The following is a 16,295-nucleotide window of genomic DNA, read 5'->3' on the forward strand; positions in this document are numbered from 1 at the left end:
GTCTCAAGCCTCTTTTAGCTTCAAAAAAGCCATGTAGAGAACCATTAAACATTAGGCTGAACCTGGGAGTTCTCACACATATCATAACCAACTGAATAAAATCACTCGGAAAGCCAAATGCTTTTAACATTTCTTCAATAAAATCCCATTCTATAGTGTCGTACGCCTTCCTCAAATCTAGTTTAATCATGCATTTCGGTTTTCCTTTCCCTCTCCCATAATGCCTCACCAAATCTTGACAAACCATGATGTTGTATGCAATGTATCGACCTTGGACAAACCCACTTTGATTCTGGGCAACTATGTTTGGCAGAACCTTCCTCAGGCGAGAACAGATCAATTTTGTGGCGATCTTGTAAATAACATTACAACAGGCAATGGGTCTAAACTCCATAACTGACCGAGGGAATTTATTCTTGGGAATTAAGGTCAAAGTAGTGGAGTTTATTTCTTTGAGAAGCCTACCTGTGTGTAGAAGAGACTGCACCGCTCTGCACACATCATCCCCTACCATTTCCCAATTGTCTGGAAAAAGAAGCTGCTGTAACCATCCGGGCCTGGCAATTTGTTTCCTGGAATCGCAAAGGTGGAATTTTTAACATCTTCATCTGTATACAGGTGCTGTAGTAATCTTTTGTGAGTTTCGTTAATCAGAGGCCCTTGTTTAATCACCCCTAACATCACACTTTTCCTGTGAGCCATGGCTGTTCCCAAGAGATCTTCATAAAAACTCAAGAAAGCTACTGTGATTTGATGGGGCTCGTGTACCTGGCAACCTTCTTTATCCTCTATGGCATAAACTCGGCTTGTAGTTCTTCGGGCTCTAATACTCGCATGGAACATAGAGGTATTCTCATCCCCATCCTTAAGCCAATGCAATTTGGCTTTTTGTCGAAGGAAGGAAATGAGATTTGACCGAGCTTCTTCATACCTCTCCCTAGCCTCCTTTTCTTGGATGATAAGCTCCCTATCCCGCGGATTATTTTGAAGTTCCGACTGAAGGGAATGGAGCTCCTGTAGCTTATAAGAAACATCCACATTAATATCACCTGTTTCCACCTTATTTAAGTCTTTCAACTTTCCTTTAAACTTCCTCAGTTTCTGAACTAGTTTAAACATAGGAGCACCATAAACTTGATCCTGCCATACCTCGCGAAGTTTCTCTAAAAAACCAGGAGCCTTTTGCCACATTCGGAAATACCGAAAAGGTTTCCTTCCTGACCTCACTTCCGGGTAGACCTGTAAGAGGGCTGGACAGTGATCAAAACTACCTTCATTCATGAAAGTCACCTCTGCATTCTGGTATCTATCCAACCATGCTTGATTCCCCATTACTCTATCTATCTTGGAGTGTATGGGCTATTGCCAAATGGAAGATGTCAAATTCTCGGGCGCGTTCTTTACCACCACTTTAGCACTAGTCCTCAATATCATTCTCAAAAGACTTTGGTCAGTGAGTGTGCGATTGCGATGATGAACAATTTATTTGTCTCATAACTTTTTTCAAACATCATTTTCATTGCCTCACACTTTTCCTGTAAGACATCACACTTGGCTTCATAATATTCAGTTACTTCACTCAACCTTTCTTCCATTTCTGATTTCATCTCTTCCTTCATTCTCTCCATTTCTTCTTTCTTGGCTGTCTTCCGAGTTGAAGCAAATCTTTCTAAACGGACAAGTTTTTCTATCTTAAAACTTGTGAGAAAATCTCATCTTCATTTATTGAGACGGATCTGTCCTTTGAGAGTTTACTAGTAATCTCATCATCGTATTTTTCCTGAAAGGGATTAAATAACACATAATTTTATCAATCATGTGTTGTCATATAAGATAAATATCAAATAATTATAATATTCATACCATGATATTTTCTGAAGTGGAATCAACCTAAGATCCATCCTTTTTCTTGTGGGTTAGAACAAATAACTCTCCAGTAGATAGCTCTTTACCTTTCAATTTTTGTTATTATCACAATTATAACTTTATGAATATATATATATATATACTAATCAATTTTATGCCATTTCATATCCAGAATTTTAATGCCAACAAAAGTATTAAATAGGCATAATAAAAGCAACTAAAGTTTACAACTTCACACATCAAAACTCAAAACTCATAAACGAAATGAGAAATTCATTTAAAATACAACATACTAACACTACAACAATTTAGAGTTTCTATTATACATTAAAAAATAACATTGTTTAAAAAGTGTTATTATTACAAAATTGGGCCAAAATTTTAAGCTAACTCCATGGGCTATGGGCTCTTTAAAGCCTATGAATAAAATTAAGCTAACACTAAAGTATCACTAAAGCCAAAAAAATGCATTATTGTATGAAAAGTATTAAGGATAATGATAGTTTAAGCATATTAAAATATTGAAATAATACTAAAAAAAGTCTTATGATAGAGTTTTCAATAATACTTTAGTATAAGTGAAAAAATATATTACGAAAAGTGTCATGACTTCCGATAACACAGCTTTCCTTAATGTTTCAAAAAACATTACAATAACTGTTTTATAATACTTTTTTGGTATTATAATAAACATTTTTTCTTGTAGTGAAGAAGTTCAATTTAGCAAATGACTAAACTAATAAACTATACCTAGTTTGATCACATTAGTGGAATTGAGAATGAGAAAATGTTGTTCTTACTGAGTATAGGACAGAGAATAGCTCAATATCAGGTGTTAGTGGCCAGACACTTAAATCTTCTCCCACGACTAGAGTAAGCAATGCATACTAAATAGTTACATTTGATGTGTACCCTTCAAGAATTGCTGCCTTGCCTTCAGTTTGATGAAACTTAAATCAGTTCCATTTAAAGTTTTACATTTATATATTTTAATAGTTTAACAAAAATACCTCCATACTTATACTATTTTTATAATAAAATATATTATTTTAGACTATAATATAATTATATATTTTTAAAAAATTATTAAACCCATATAAATATATGATGATACTGAAAAGAGTTAATATATATATAAATAAATGGGTTATTACCGGCGAAAATACCCAATGTTTACATGTTGTTCCACTTATACACCCAATCTTTATTTTTCGCGGTGAATATACTCAAACCCACATGAACTGTGTCTCCGTCACTACTTTACCCCTAACAGCGTTAAAAACGCTTACGTGGCCAATTGCGTGTACAAAACCAGACACATCATTTAGCCCAGGTAAGTTTTTAATTATTGATTGAAAAAAAAAAGCTTTAAATCCTTAAATACCATATGCACGAGAGATCTCCATTGTAGAAGAAGAAGAAGAAGAGAGAAGAGATGAAAGGGGAAGACCCAAGTGTGTCTTGGGGTGAATCAATAAACCGAGGTGGAGCCAAAATGAGGTCGTCGAGATCTAGGGCACAAGGTGTATATCAAGCTTGTCGTAAGCATTGTGATTGTGGGGCAGAAACAGTGGAGAGGACATCATGGACCGATGATAATCCAGGGAGACGGTTCAAATCTTGCTATAGGATGAAAGTGAGCCTGTTTATATTTTTTGTCTTCTTTTTCCTTTATATATTATTAGCTTGGAAATAAATTAATTCAAGAAAACTATTTGTGAATAGTGGAATGGGGGTTGTAACTATTTCCAATGGATTGACCCCCCTATGTGTGAAAGGTCAAAGATGGTGATACCTGGTTTGCTAAGAAGAGTACGTGAGTTTGATGGTGATCTGGGCAGATATTATGAATATGAAGATAGATATGAGTCTTGCTTTGAACCTAGTGTGGAGTCTTTTCAATGTCAAAATTGTGGCTATATGAATGGGAGTTTGGATGGAAGAGTTCATGCAAGTTCCTGGTTGGTAAAGGGAAATGTGAGGAAGATGATGTTGTTTTTTTTTTTTTTTGTAATTGTGTATTGGCTGAAAAAAATTATGTAATGTTCGACTTCCCTGTTTATTGTATTTAGTGTTGCTTTCAAGCATAATAAAAATTATGTATTTTATTTAGTGTTCGACCCTTCTCTGAAAAAAAAATCATGGCTTCATTGAATGTAAAAGAAATATATTTATTTAGTGTTGCTTTCAAGCATAATAGAATGATGCACCAAACCAGATATTTTGTCATTGATTAATATTTTCAACTTTACAGAGCAAACATATGACATATTAAGTAGCATAATGTCTACATGTCAAAAGTATTCCTAATGGCCAAGATGTCCCAAAATATTGATAAAGTCAGACTGAATATGTACATGTCAAAAGTATGGTAATGCCTATATTGTATGGTGACTACACCAAAAAGAAAACAAGTTTTCTACATCAAAAGGGTTTAAGATTAAAGAGCAGCTTCTTAGTTGGTCTGAGATGTGGAACCACCATTCCTTTGCTTCTGTCTCTTAGCTCGCTCCTTCCTTTTAATAGTTTCAGTAGTAGGATTCTGAGATGGTGGTCTTCCTCTCTTTTTTTGCCTTGCAGGCTGTAATTAAACCAAAAACATAACTCATCATACTTAAGCAAATCACATTCATTTTAACTGCAAATGAATACAAGTCTGGCATACCGTGTACCAAGATTACCTCCATAGTTGCATTCTTGCATGTTACTCGTGAATGGCCTGTTTGCTTACAATTGCTGCAGTGATTAACTTGGCCAACTCTCCTAGCCTTTGTTGCAGTAGTAGGTGGTGGTTCATCTGCCTCTTTGTTTCTAGACTTTTTAGGCCTTCCAGGTAAAATTGTCTCTGTTGGAGGATGTATCGGATTCAGACCAGTGTCAGGCCACTTATCTGGGCTAGGCATTGGTTCGATTGGTGTCGCATAAGTTTCTTCATATGCTTGCCTCTTGTAGTAGTCATCTATGAATCCCACTGGATCTAGGTTTGAAAACCAGATAGCAGCTAAAGCATGCCCACATGGTATGCCAGACAATTGGAATAGCCTACATGTGCATGTTTTCGTTTCCAAGTTCACAACAAATGACTGAGCATTGATGCTTTGCAATAAATTTACCTGGAACTTACCACCTCTAGCAAGCATAGGGAAACAATGCTTAGCAACATTCTTGTTTTTCTCAATGATGTCCATAATTCTTTTGGAAACAGGATGCACCCACTTAGAGACACTCATTCTTCTATTGCAGAACAAACTCATCATCCAATGCCTAATATTTTCTAGCAAAGTGATAATAGAGTTATCTCTGGCATCAAGAATGGCATTGTTGAAACTTTCACAGAGGTTATTAATAAGAAGGTCACATTTCACATGCTCCCTGAAATGAGACTTGGTCCATTCTTCTGGGTTTTTTTTCATCAGCCATTCATACGCCTTGAAATTCTCTTGCTTAATTTCATTCATCCTATTTTTCCATTCCACTTTAGTTGTTGCCCTTGCAGCGGCCCACATCATTTGCTTAAGTAAGAGTCCAGGGAATTGCTTCTTGAAATTGGCATGCATATGTCTCACACAGAATCTCACTTCCGAACCTTGAAATACAGTACTTAATGCTATTTCTAAGCCCTTTTGCCTATCTGAAATCATTGTTAATCTCTCTGGTTCATCAATCTTCAAATCCTCCTTCAATAAATTTAAAAACCATGTCCAGCTACCTGTGTACTCCTTCTCCACTACAGCATAAGCCACTGGAAACATGGCATTTGCTGCATCAATGCCAATTGCAGCTAATAACATTCCTTTGCAATATCCTTTTAAAAAACAACCATCCAAGCAGATAAGGGGCCTACAACCATTGACGAATCCATCTTTACAAGCTTTAAGACATATATACACCCTTTCAAATAACCTCTTTCCATCCTGCATTCTGGTTTTCAATATTGATGTGCTCCCAGGATTTGTCTCTAACAGTTGCTTGCAATAATCTTCCAGTATGGCATATTGTTCCCTTATAGTTCCTTCTAACATCACTCTTGCACAATTCTTTGCTCTGTAGAAAGTTGACCTTGTTGTTCTTGAAAACTGAGTACGTGTTGTTAGCTGCATGAAACCAGAGTAAGTTAAGTTTGGGTTTATTTTGAACTGTTCAAGATAATGCTTTGCAAGCCAATTGGAGGTTGCATGTTTGTTGTTGAAAACCAATCCACACGTGTGCCTATCCACCAATGTATTTACCCTGAATGAGCGCTTGTCTGACAGTTGGACTCTTGCATAAATGACCCAATTGCAGCCTGCACTCTTGCATTTTGCCCTTACCCGACTTTGGTCATTGGCCAGCCAAACATACTCCCTGTTAATCTTAATAAAATGCTCCTTCAATGCAGTTCTAAATTGGTCCACGGTAGCAAAAAGCATGCCTAATTTAAATATGAAGTTATCCATGTTTGTTGCATGATTGAATTGGTTGTTGGATCTTTTTCTCCTCCTGGCATTACCATCCTCATCTGAACTAGACAAACTTTGTAGGTCTTCCTCACTAACATAAGCACCTTCATCATCATTTGGATCAGCTTGGCTACAACCGTCTGTAACTGAATGCCACCATGTTGCAGGATTAGCATTAGCAAACATCTCTTCAGCCTCACCCTCATTCTGCATGTACTCCTCCTCCTCCATAACAAATTCAGACTCTTCATTACCTTCACCTTCATTTTGCCCATTCTCATTAACAGCAGCTTCACCTTCATTTTGCCCATTCTCATTAACAGCAGCTTCATCATGCTGACTCTCTAGACCCCTTTCACCAACATCACTTTCACTCTGAATATTCTCACCAACATCAGCTTCATCATTTTGACTTGGGCCAAAATCATTATACTCATACTCATATTCGACCTCTTCTCCAACTTGGGCCTCTTCTGCAGCACAATTGAGTTTTGGATTGACAACCACATCGACAACTACATCTGCATCATCAGGCAAGTCTTCAATGACACAACTAGATTGTGTCCATTCCTCTGGCATATTGACAACAAAAAAAGGGTCCTCATCTTCAGAGTTCATAGAGTCAATGTCTACAACTTCAGGACCATCCTCATATCTAATTTCATTGTGATCAAACCAAGGATCTTCATCATCTGATAATGGGTTGACCACTACATCTGCTGGGATAGTTGTATCATCAGGCAACTCTTCTATAGTGCACACCGTCTTCTTAGAAAGTTCTGGGATATAAGGAATTGCATCTTTCTCCTTACTCCATTCCAACTCCAAAGTTCTTTCTGGTTGGACCACAAAAATATCCACTTGTCTATACTTTCTCCTCATCATATCTTCAACCATTTCAATAACTTGTTTATCACCAATTACCATTTCAGCCAAATTCAAATGCTTCTCCTTAGGCTTCCACAAAAAACCCACAGGCAATTTATACCCTAAGCATTGCACCATCCAATCCAACTCATATCTACTGAAGTAATCAGTGTGATTCCAGTCAAAAAAAGAAACTTTACCTCCATGATACCTTTTGTTGCCAAATGGAGTGAAGAAATTTCCTCCATGGTGCATTGCCACAGTAAAATGGCCCCCACACAGATCTAGCATATCAGATAATAAAAAAATACAAAGAAAGTTAGTGGGAAAATGGACAAACTCATGTGATATACGACAAAGCACATTACCCAAACAAAACAAAGAATATCCCACAAAAGTACATGCACAACACAGTCAGGGGCTTACCATATCCAGGGGGTTCTTCGTCCTCAGTCCGAAGCATGGGCATTTTGTTCCAGTTCCTCCTCCTGCTTCGTCGTCGTCCTCAATCCGAAACGGTAAAAAGCAGGGGGTTCTTCGTCCTCAGTCTTCGTCGTCCTCCTCAATTCGAAATGGTAAAAAGCAGGGGGTTCTTCGTCCTCAGTCTTCGTCGTCGTCCTCTGTGATCTTTGTAGTCTCAAGAAATTAGTTTCAGAAAAAACTTTGAATGTGGGTTTGCCTTTTCTACATGAAATGTGGGTATAAAGAAATCATTCCCTGTTCAAGCCGTTGGAATTTTTTTTTTTTATTTACAGTTAATATTTTAAAGCACATGTGTCTGGTTTTGTACACGCAATTGGCCACGTAAGCGTTTTTAACGCTGTTAGGGGTAAAGTAGTGACGGAGACACAGTTCATGTGGGTTTGAGTATATTCACCGCGAAAAATAAAGATTGGGTGTATAAGTGGAACAACATGTAAACATTGGGTATTTTCGCCGGTAATAACCCTAAATAAATAAATAAACATTGTAATAATGATATACTTCTATTTGATGAAAAATAAAAATAAACGTACATGTATAATTTACATATATAATATGTCCTGAAGATATATATAATTTATTGAAAAATATCAATTTTATTTTTATTTATGTTAATCGTTTTTTATATATTATTTATAATTTTTTTTTCAAATATGGATCAAATTTTTACAAAATATATGTATTATTTCATTTTTCAAATTAAAAAATTAGAATTGAAATTCAGTAACATTTTTTGGAGTAGGAAATTTATAAGAACTTATAAAATTTTATCATATAATCAATTATCTAATAAATTTAAATTTCTTGGAGAATATACATTTATATCACTAAATTAAAATTTATAAATATATTTTTCATACATTTTTATAAATAAATAATATAATTTTTCACCACTAAATATTGTAGTCACATAATATTTGAATACATAATTTTTTAATGTTATATTTTATCGTGACTAAATATTTAGTTGGTGAATGTGAACCATGAATACTTGTAAGAATAATATTTTTTGTGACTAAGTATTTTAGTCATTAAGCTTTTACCGACTAATTATTAGTCACAAATAATTTTAGTCATCTAAAATTAGTGCTCCGCCACAAGTACTAATTTGGCGCCAAAGTTTCAGTGACTAAGTACAAATTTAGTCACTAAAAACATGAAACACTCACTAAAAGATTAGCCATTGATTCTTTTGGTTCCAATTAGACTTTGTCTCACAACCAAAAAAATTTACAACTAAATATTAGTCGCAGAAACCAACTTTTAATGACCACGTTAATTTAGTCGCTAAAATTCTAGTCACTGAAAATCTAATTTCTGGTAGTACATGATTGAGCTCATCCAATTATAATATGTCTGTTTGCACTATGTGTGGTATTTTTGCAATTGAGCTTAGATGCATATAGTGACCCATATGTTTGCTAGATATATGGATTTTGCCAAATAAAATATTCATAAAATAATAGGTTTTATTTGAGCTCATTAGAATATGTAAAGTTTAAATTCTTTTCTTGTGGATGATTCCACTTGTGAATACTCATTTTCTTTGCATGACTATAGTGGACATAATCAATCAATAACAACTAATAAAATGAAAGTTTAAATTCTTGTCTTTTGGACCTTGTATGGAAGTATAGGGTCATTTGTAGTGGGAACGACATACTGGACCCAACCCTCCTAATTGTTAAGGCCCATTTGCTTGAGTTGGACTTAATTGTATAAGTTCATTATAATAGTTAAACCTAAATATTGATTAGCAACAAATTGATTCTAATTTAACTGAATTTGTTTCAATGTGACACTTTAGAATTAATAGAAAATTATAGGACTTTGGTTTTAAAAATTTAACTTTTCAATTTTTTGGAGAACCATAGTCATTAATTTTCAAAAAAAGAAATAATAAAAATACTATTTTTTAATTTTATAATGAGCTTATTTTAATAATTATATTCGATCTTCACCGTTGGTTTAACAAAGTCAATAGCTTAATGGGGCCTCGAGACGCTTTGATTTGTCCCCCTATGGAAGGTGTTCATTAGTTATTTTGACAATGTTAGATTTCGAAAGATAGATAATTATATGTCAAATTCTACTAGACTCACCCCTACGCTCACTACTAGGACTAAATCTATTAATTATTGAAACTGTGGGTTTAGCTCATAAAATAAGAAATTTTGTTTTCTTATTTTGATCAAATAGTAGGTTGTTAATAATGGTGTTCATTATTAAATAAGTTTACAACTTTATTTAACTAGTGGTATTTTTTACTCTTGCCAACCAGGACAAGGATATCATAGATTAGTTAAAAACCTAAAGAAATAGAGATATGATAGCTTTTTGTATTTTTTCTCATATCTTACATATTTTTTGTATATGTTGTGTTATTTCTTGAAATTTGTGTGAATAGAAGTTTTATTGAGCAAAAGTGATTGATTTCTATTTTATTGATAATTTGAAGTATCATTATGGCTGTGTCTACTCCCATCCTTTCTCAACTTTCGATGGAGAAACTTACTAGAGAAAACTCCATTAAATAGAAGCAAAACATCAACATTGTGTTTATTAGTGACATCTCCAAGTTCGTCATGATTGAGGAATCCCAGGACGTTCCAGCTGAAGGAGCTACCAAGTCTGTGAGGGATAAGTATGAGCGTTGGCAGGCGACTAACAACAAGGCGTGGTACTACATGTTGACTAGTATGGTCGACACTTTCAAGACAAAGATGGAGAATGTCGAGATGGCCTACGAAATCATGGATCAGCTCCAAGACACGTTTGGTGCCAAGTCAGCGCAGACTTGTTTAGAGGCCACCAAGAAATATGTCAATGCCCAGATGGCACCGTCTCAACATGTTTGCGATCATCTGATCAAAATGACAAACTACTTTCAGGAAGTTGAACTGTATGGAGCAACAATAGATGAGGAAACTCAATTCGGCTTAATCCTCAACAGTCTCTCTCCAGCTTTCCTGTCGTTCACTACCAACTATGTGTTGAATAAACTCAATTAAAGTCTAACGCAGCTCATGAACGAGCTTCAGACTTTTGAGTCTTTCATGAATGGACCAAGTAAGAGAGGAGAAAAGAAGGCAACTACTTCTACTATTGTTGATCCAGCTAAGGCTGAAGCTAACCAAGTTTCGTCTCCATTGAGAAGCACAACTTTCTTTTTTCCAGCATCAATAACACCACAAATTAATCAAATGAAATAGAAAAAAGAACACTAAGCAAAAAATAAAGAAGGCATAAATAATTTAACTGAAAATAGTTGTTCGAAGTAAATTATCCCACATCAAAAATATATATGGAAAACATAATATTCATTCCTTTATAAAAAATAAAAAAAATTACTCTTCTTAATACCAATTAATTGTAATAGAAACACGGTCTAACTCATAATACCATCATTGTCATTGTCATCATAAACAAATTGATTGTACTATAATAGTTGCAATCCTTTTACTAGGTAGTGACTTCTGTTAAGATTACTTCAACTTGTGTTAATAACTTATTACCATCCAATATCATACTAAGATAAGTTTTACCCAACACAAAAATGGAAATATAAATGATAAACTGATTTATTATATTTTACCAAAGACTAAGTCTAAGATAAAAGACTTGAAGGTTTCTGTCAGAATATATCACCCCCTTCCTTGCTGGCATCTCATGAATTTTCTTTAACTATATAACATCTTGTTGATACCTAGCTAAGAGCCCACAACATCAAAGTCCTTTCATATGGATTGTTGTGAAATTGAATAAGCTTTGGCAATACAGAGGTTACTAGCATGAACACCACCCAAATAAATGCTTTATTTATAAAAATAACATTACCTACTTGCATAGAAGAGAGCACATCAGTTGTGACTTCCAACCAAAATAGTAATATATATATATATATGTGAAACATTAAATCTGACTTAAAAAACACAAATGTTAGATTTAGACACACATATACAATCCAAAACATTATTAAACACCAGCAAACTAACGATCCTTGAGCTGACTGTAATGTTACTTCTCCAAACACATTGTGATCTGACTCTGACTTTTCTGCATTAATAGTAATACCCAAGAGAAAATGAGTAGAGTAATAAACACACACATATATATATAATTCATAGACATCACCATTTCCTTATAGAGTTTTTATATATTTTATTCCATATGGAACACTCCTCATTCTCTTGCTACTATAAATTCACTTTAAGGCCCCTTTTTCCACCTACCACTCTTTTAACTCTGCTAACTGCAAAACTTGAAGAGATTCAAGTTGAGGGACGCCTCATTTTGAGCACACCATCTCATTCCCCTCAAAGCTATATATAATTAGAAATGGAAAGGAGTCTTAAACTCTCCTAAATGCATGTTTACTCTTATTGATGGTTTGGTTTTAGAGAATTTGGGTAAATTTAGAGATTGTTGAGTTTTGACTAAAATTAATTAATTATGGTTTATATAATGCATAGTTTTAATTTTGAGTAATTATTAAGTTGTATAAAAGGAGTCTTGTTGTTAAAATTTTAGAGTGTATGTATGTTGAAGAGTGTAGAAGTGGATTTTGAAGAGAATAGTGAGTTTGAAGTACAGAGAATGTGAGAGTTAGTTTGAAGAGAGAAGCAAAATGTGTATTGGGTTTTGAGTAGAGAGATTCAAAGAGTTTGAGTGTATGTAACATTGATGTTTGAAGTGAAATGAATTTCTATTTGTGGTAAATTATTTCTTTTCTTCGTTGTTACTTTTGTTTTGCATCAAACATGAGTAATAGAAATGAGACAATTTGGCATGGTCAAATAAATTTCGGAGGCTGCATCGATACGTGTTATATTATCTAAGATTATAGGCCTTATCTATCTTGATATTTTCTGTTAGTTTCTAGTAGTATTGGCTTCAATTTTAAGAAATGTTAGAAGATCAACTAGAGTAAAAGCATAATCAAAATCAACAACTACTGAGGTAACTAGCATATCACATTTCAAGGGCTAACCTAAGTAAATTGTTAATGAATGAATATACATTCTGAACAATGGACAATGAAACAAATCCCCACAACTTGAATAATAGAAAAGGCCAGACAATTATTGTATGAGAAACCTCTAAAAATAATCACTGCCAAACCAGTTTCACAAAGCCTAGATTTATCTACATTGTATCAACAAATCATCAACAATAATGTTAAAAAGTGTTCATTAGTTTCCTTCTGAATCTTCCATTAGTGACTTCTATATATGTGACTACTAACAAACAAAGTATGGACAGGTTGCCAAATTGCAAAGTTCCTTTTAAGCACTGAGTTTCCAAATCTTCAACAAGCTGCTGAAACAAAATTATTGAAACTTATTATTAGCTATTTAATAAGAGACAAATATATAAAGGAATGTTTAGTGTGGGCTAACAAGGACTAATATTCCTATGTTTGATATGAGATTTATCTTTTTGTCAAACTTATTAAGAATGTTAATTTAGTGGGAATCAATTTACTTCATGAAGGGTAATCTAAAAGTCCTACCAAATGGATGGGTTTCAAATATTTCCTTCAATCACAATAATTTAGTACTCACATATCATACCTTCTATGATTTTCTATTTAAAATGGGAAGAAAAAATAGAAGAATTACCAAGTTAGACTTGCTGAGGGGAATCAAGAAGGTCTACGAAGACAGTTTGAACTGAGATGGAATTAGAAGTTTTTCATTCTCTTACATGCACCTGCTCAAGATATCAGAATAAAAATCCATTCAATATAAGAAACAATCATTTTAGAGTAAAACAAATAAGATTTTGCATTCTCAAATATACATTGAACAACACAAGATGGTTTAAGTGAAAATTAATCAACATTACCTTTAAAAATAACTTGGTTTCTCTAATAAACAGAATATTTCCCATTTCAATTATTCCCTCACCAAATCAGAGCCATGATTCTGCCTCATTGTATTAAGAAAACTAATTGATCAGAAACCATGAGACTATCATTTCTGAATTCAAAACACATTATATTTTGAAAGTATCTTTTGTAATAAACTTAAATAAATTTACTTTAATCATTATATGATCTTCAGCTCCAAAAGCAATATATGCACTTATCATATATATGAAAAGCAAATCAACCTCAAACGACCCAAATCAAAATGTTCAAACTTCAAGGACTACCACTAAAAAGCTTCAATCCAAAACCATGGATTGATATGCTTGCTCTGCTGTTGGAATAAGATTACTCATAAACCCAAATAACAGATCACTTATACAATAGACAAATTATATCTTAGAAACTTAGAAAGAATAAAACAAAGGACACTTTTAGTATAATCTTCCATGCAATAAATCATAGGATTATATTAGTGAGACCTTCCATGAGCACCATCTACATTAACAGCAGTAAATAGCATAAATTATAATCATTTGCATATTCTAATAACCCATTTGTATTCAGAGTAGAAAAAAAGGTAATCTCACCATGTGCTTCAAAGAAAGCTTTATTCTTGGTAGGTTCCAGAGGCACAAAAGATAATCACTAAGCATCCTCTTCACGATGTTGATCATCCTAAATAGATTAAGATCATTAACTGAATCACACATACAAAGACAATATACGAGTTGAATTTGATAAAGCTCAAAGTTTCTATGTAATAAAATTTTGTGCCAATCGTTAAGAACTAACTAGTTTCAACTCAAAATGGACGAATTTAACAACTTTTTTTTTTTTTTATCCAGAACAGTAATAAAAAGTGAAAACATAGATATATAATGAATAAATTAGGTTACCATTTCTTGAATTAATAAATCTAATTCAGAATCGGAATCATCTTCCCAATCTTTTGTTAGGGTTGTATCAACATCTCCCTCCCAAATTTTTGTGAGGGTTGTTTTAACATCTCCCTCCCAAATTTGTACACCTTCAGCGTTGATTTTTGTTGGGTGTACAACCAAAGTCCCACATTGGCTAGAAATGGGAAGGATCTTGGGTATATAAAGTTGGACACCATCTCCATTGGAATGAGGCCTTTTGGGAAGGTGCCCAAAAACAAATTCGTGAGGGCTTAGGCCCAAAGCGGACAATATCATACCAATGGGGAAATAGATGGTGTCCAACGGTCCTTACAAGTGGCATCAGAGCCAGGTTCCGTGGCTGCTTTGATATCAAGATCTCAATCAAGAAATCATCAAGAACAAGAACTCAGCAATGGGGTCACGCATAGAGATAGAAAAGTTTGATGGAAAAGGGGATTTCAACATGTGGAGAAAAAAGATGAGGGTTGTGCTGGTTCATCAAAAGTGTGCACAAGCTCTTTTGGGAGAGAAGTCTCTGCCCGACACACTCACAGCTGCCCAGAAAACTGAGGTAATGGAATCTGCTTTTAGTTTGTTAATTCTGAACCTTGCTGATAATGTCTTAAGACAAATTGATGATGAAGATACAACTGCAAAAATCTGGTTAAAACTTGAATCTTTGTATATGACTAAGTCACTTTCAAATAAAATTTATCTTAAGGAACAATTGTTTGGTTTTAAGATGGATTCAACTAAATCCTTAGAAGATAATTTGGATGAATTTAAAAAGATAACAGTGAGTCTTGCTAATATTGATGAAAAAACTTCAGAAGAAAATCAAGCTGTTATTATTTTAAATTCTTTGCCTGGAAATTATCAAGATCTAAAGACTGCCATCAAGTATGGTAGAGATACTTTGTCTTTGGATGATGTTTTAGGTGCACAAAGATCAAAAGATTTGGAGCTAAAGTTTGAAAAGAAGGGTACTGCAGAAGGCTTAAATGCAAGGGGCAGATCACTCAAGAGGAATACTTCTAGAGGGAAAAGCCATTCAAGATCTCAATCTAGGAATGGTGGACAAACTAAGAGGATATGCTGGCTGTGTAGAAAGGAGGGACACATAAAGAAATTCTGTCCAAAAAGAAAGAATTCAAATGACAATGGTACATATAGATTGAATGGAAACAAAGCTGATAATTCAAAGTCTGCTGAAGGTCATGAAGGGTGTTATGGTGGTTCTAAAAGGATGCTATCAGCAAGGGCTATATATATTACAAGGTGAAGCTGTAAATGGTGAAGTTGCAGTTGTAAATTCAGCACCAACTCAAACTTAGTTGTGGCACAAGAGGCTCGGACACATGAGCTTAAAAGGCCTACAAGAACTAAGCAAACAAGGGATCTTGGAATCAAAACAGATTGGTTCAATGGAATTTTGTGAAACTTGTGCTCTAGGGAAGTCTCACAAACTGAGTTTTGCAAGATCTGTACACACTACAAAAGAAGTCTTAGAGTATGTACACTCAGACTTGTGGGGGTCACCTCAGGTACCAAATTCCTTATCTGGTTCTCATTATTTTTTGTCCATAATTGATGATTTCTCTAGGAGAGTTTGGGTTTATTTCTTAAAACATAAGCATGAAGCTTTTAGTAAATTTAAGGAATGGAAAATCACAACTGAAAATCAATGTGGAAAGAAACTTTAAAAACTAAGAACGGATAATGGTTTAGAATTTTGTAGTGGTGAGTTTAACAAATTTTGTGCTGAGAATGGAATTATAAGACATAAAACATGCCCTGACACTCCTCAACAAAATGGATTAGCCGAGAGAATGAATAGGACTATCCTAAATAAAGTTAGATGTATGC

The 16,295-nt window shown here is 34.2% G+C and overlaps 1 protein-coding gene and 2 long non-coding RNA genes across 3 annotated transcripts; 1 reads left to right on the forward strand and 2 right to left on the reverse strand.

The window, feature by feature from the left end:
* Positions 1-507: 507 nt before the first annotated feature.
* Positions 508-1,332, reverse strand: LOC133785891 (uncharacterized). The gene has a single exon (XM_062225105.1). It carries the CDS (start codon positions 1,330-1,332, stop codon positions 508-510), a length of 825 nt encoding a protein of 274 aa, XP_062081089.1.
* Positions 1,333-3,012: 1,680 nt separating this feature from the next.
* LOC133784405 (uncharacterized) lies at positions 3,013-3,983 on the forward strand. The gene is made up of 2 exons (XR_009871330.1): positions 3,013-3,502; positions 3,592-3,983. It is a non-coding gene; the product is annotated as an uncharacterized LOC133784405 (long non-coding RNA).
* An 8,599-nt stretch (positions 3,984-12,582) lies between these two features.
* Positions 12,583-14,218, reverse strand: LOC133784406 (uncharacterized). The gene is made up of 3 exons (XR_009871331.1): positions 14,115-14,218; positions 13,277-13,367; positions 12,583-12,971 (listed from the first exon to the last, which is right to left on the reverse strand). It is a non-coding gene; the product is annotated as an uncharacterized LOC133784406 (long non-coding RNA).
* Between the last annotated feature and the right edge of the window lie 2,077 nt (positions 14,219-16,295).

The sequence above is a fragment of the Humulus lupulus genome, chromosome 6 (assembly GCF_963169125.1).
Source record: "Humulus lupulus chromosome 6, drHumLupu1.1, whole genome shotgun sequence".
Classification (NCBI taxonomy): Eukaryota; Viridiplantae; Streptophyta; class Magnoliopsida; order Rosales; family Cannabaceae; genus Humulus; species Humulus lupulus.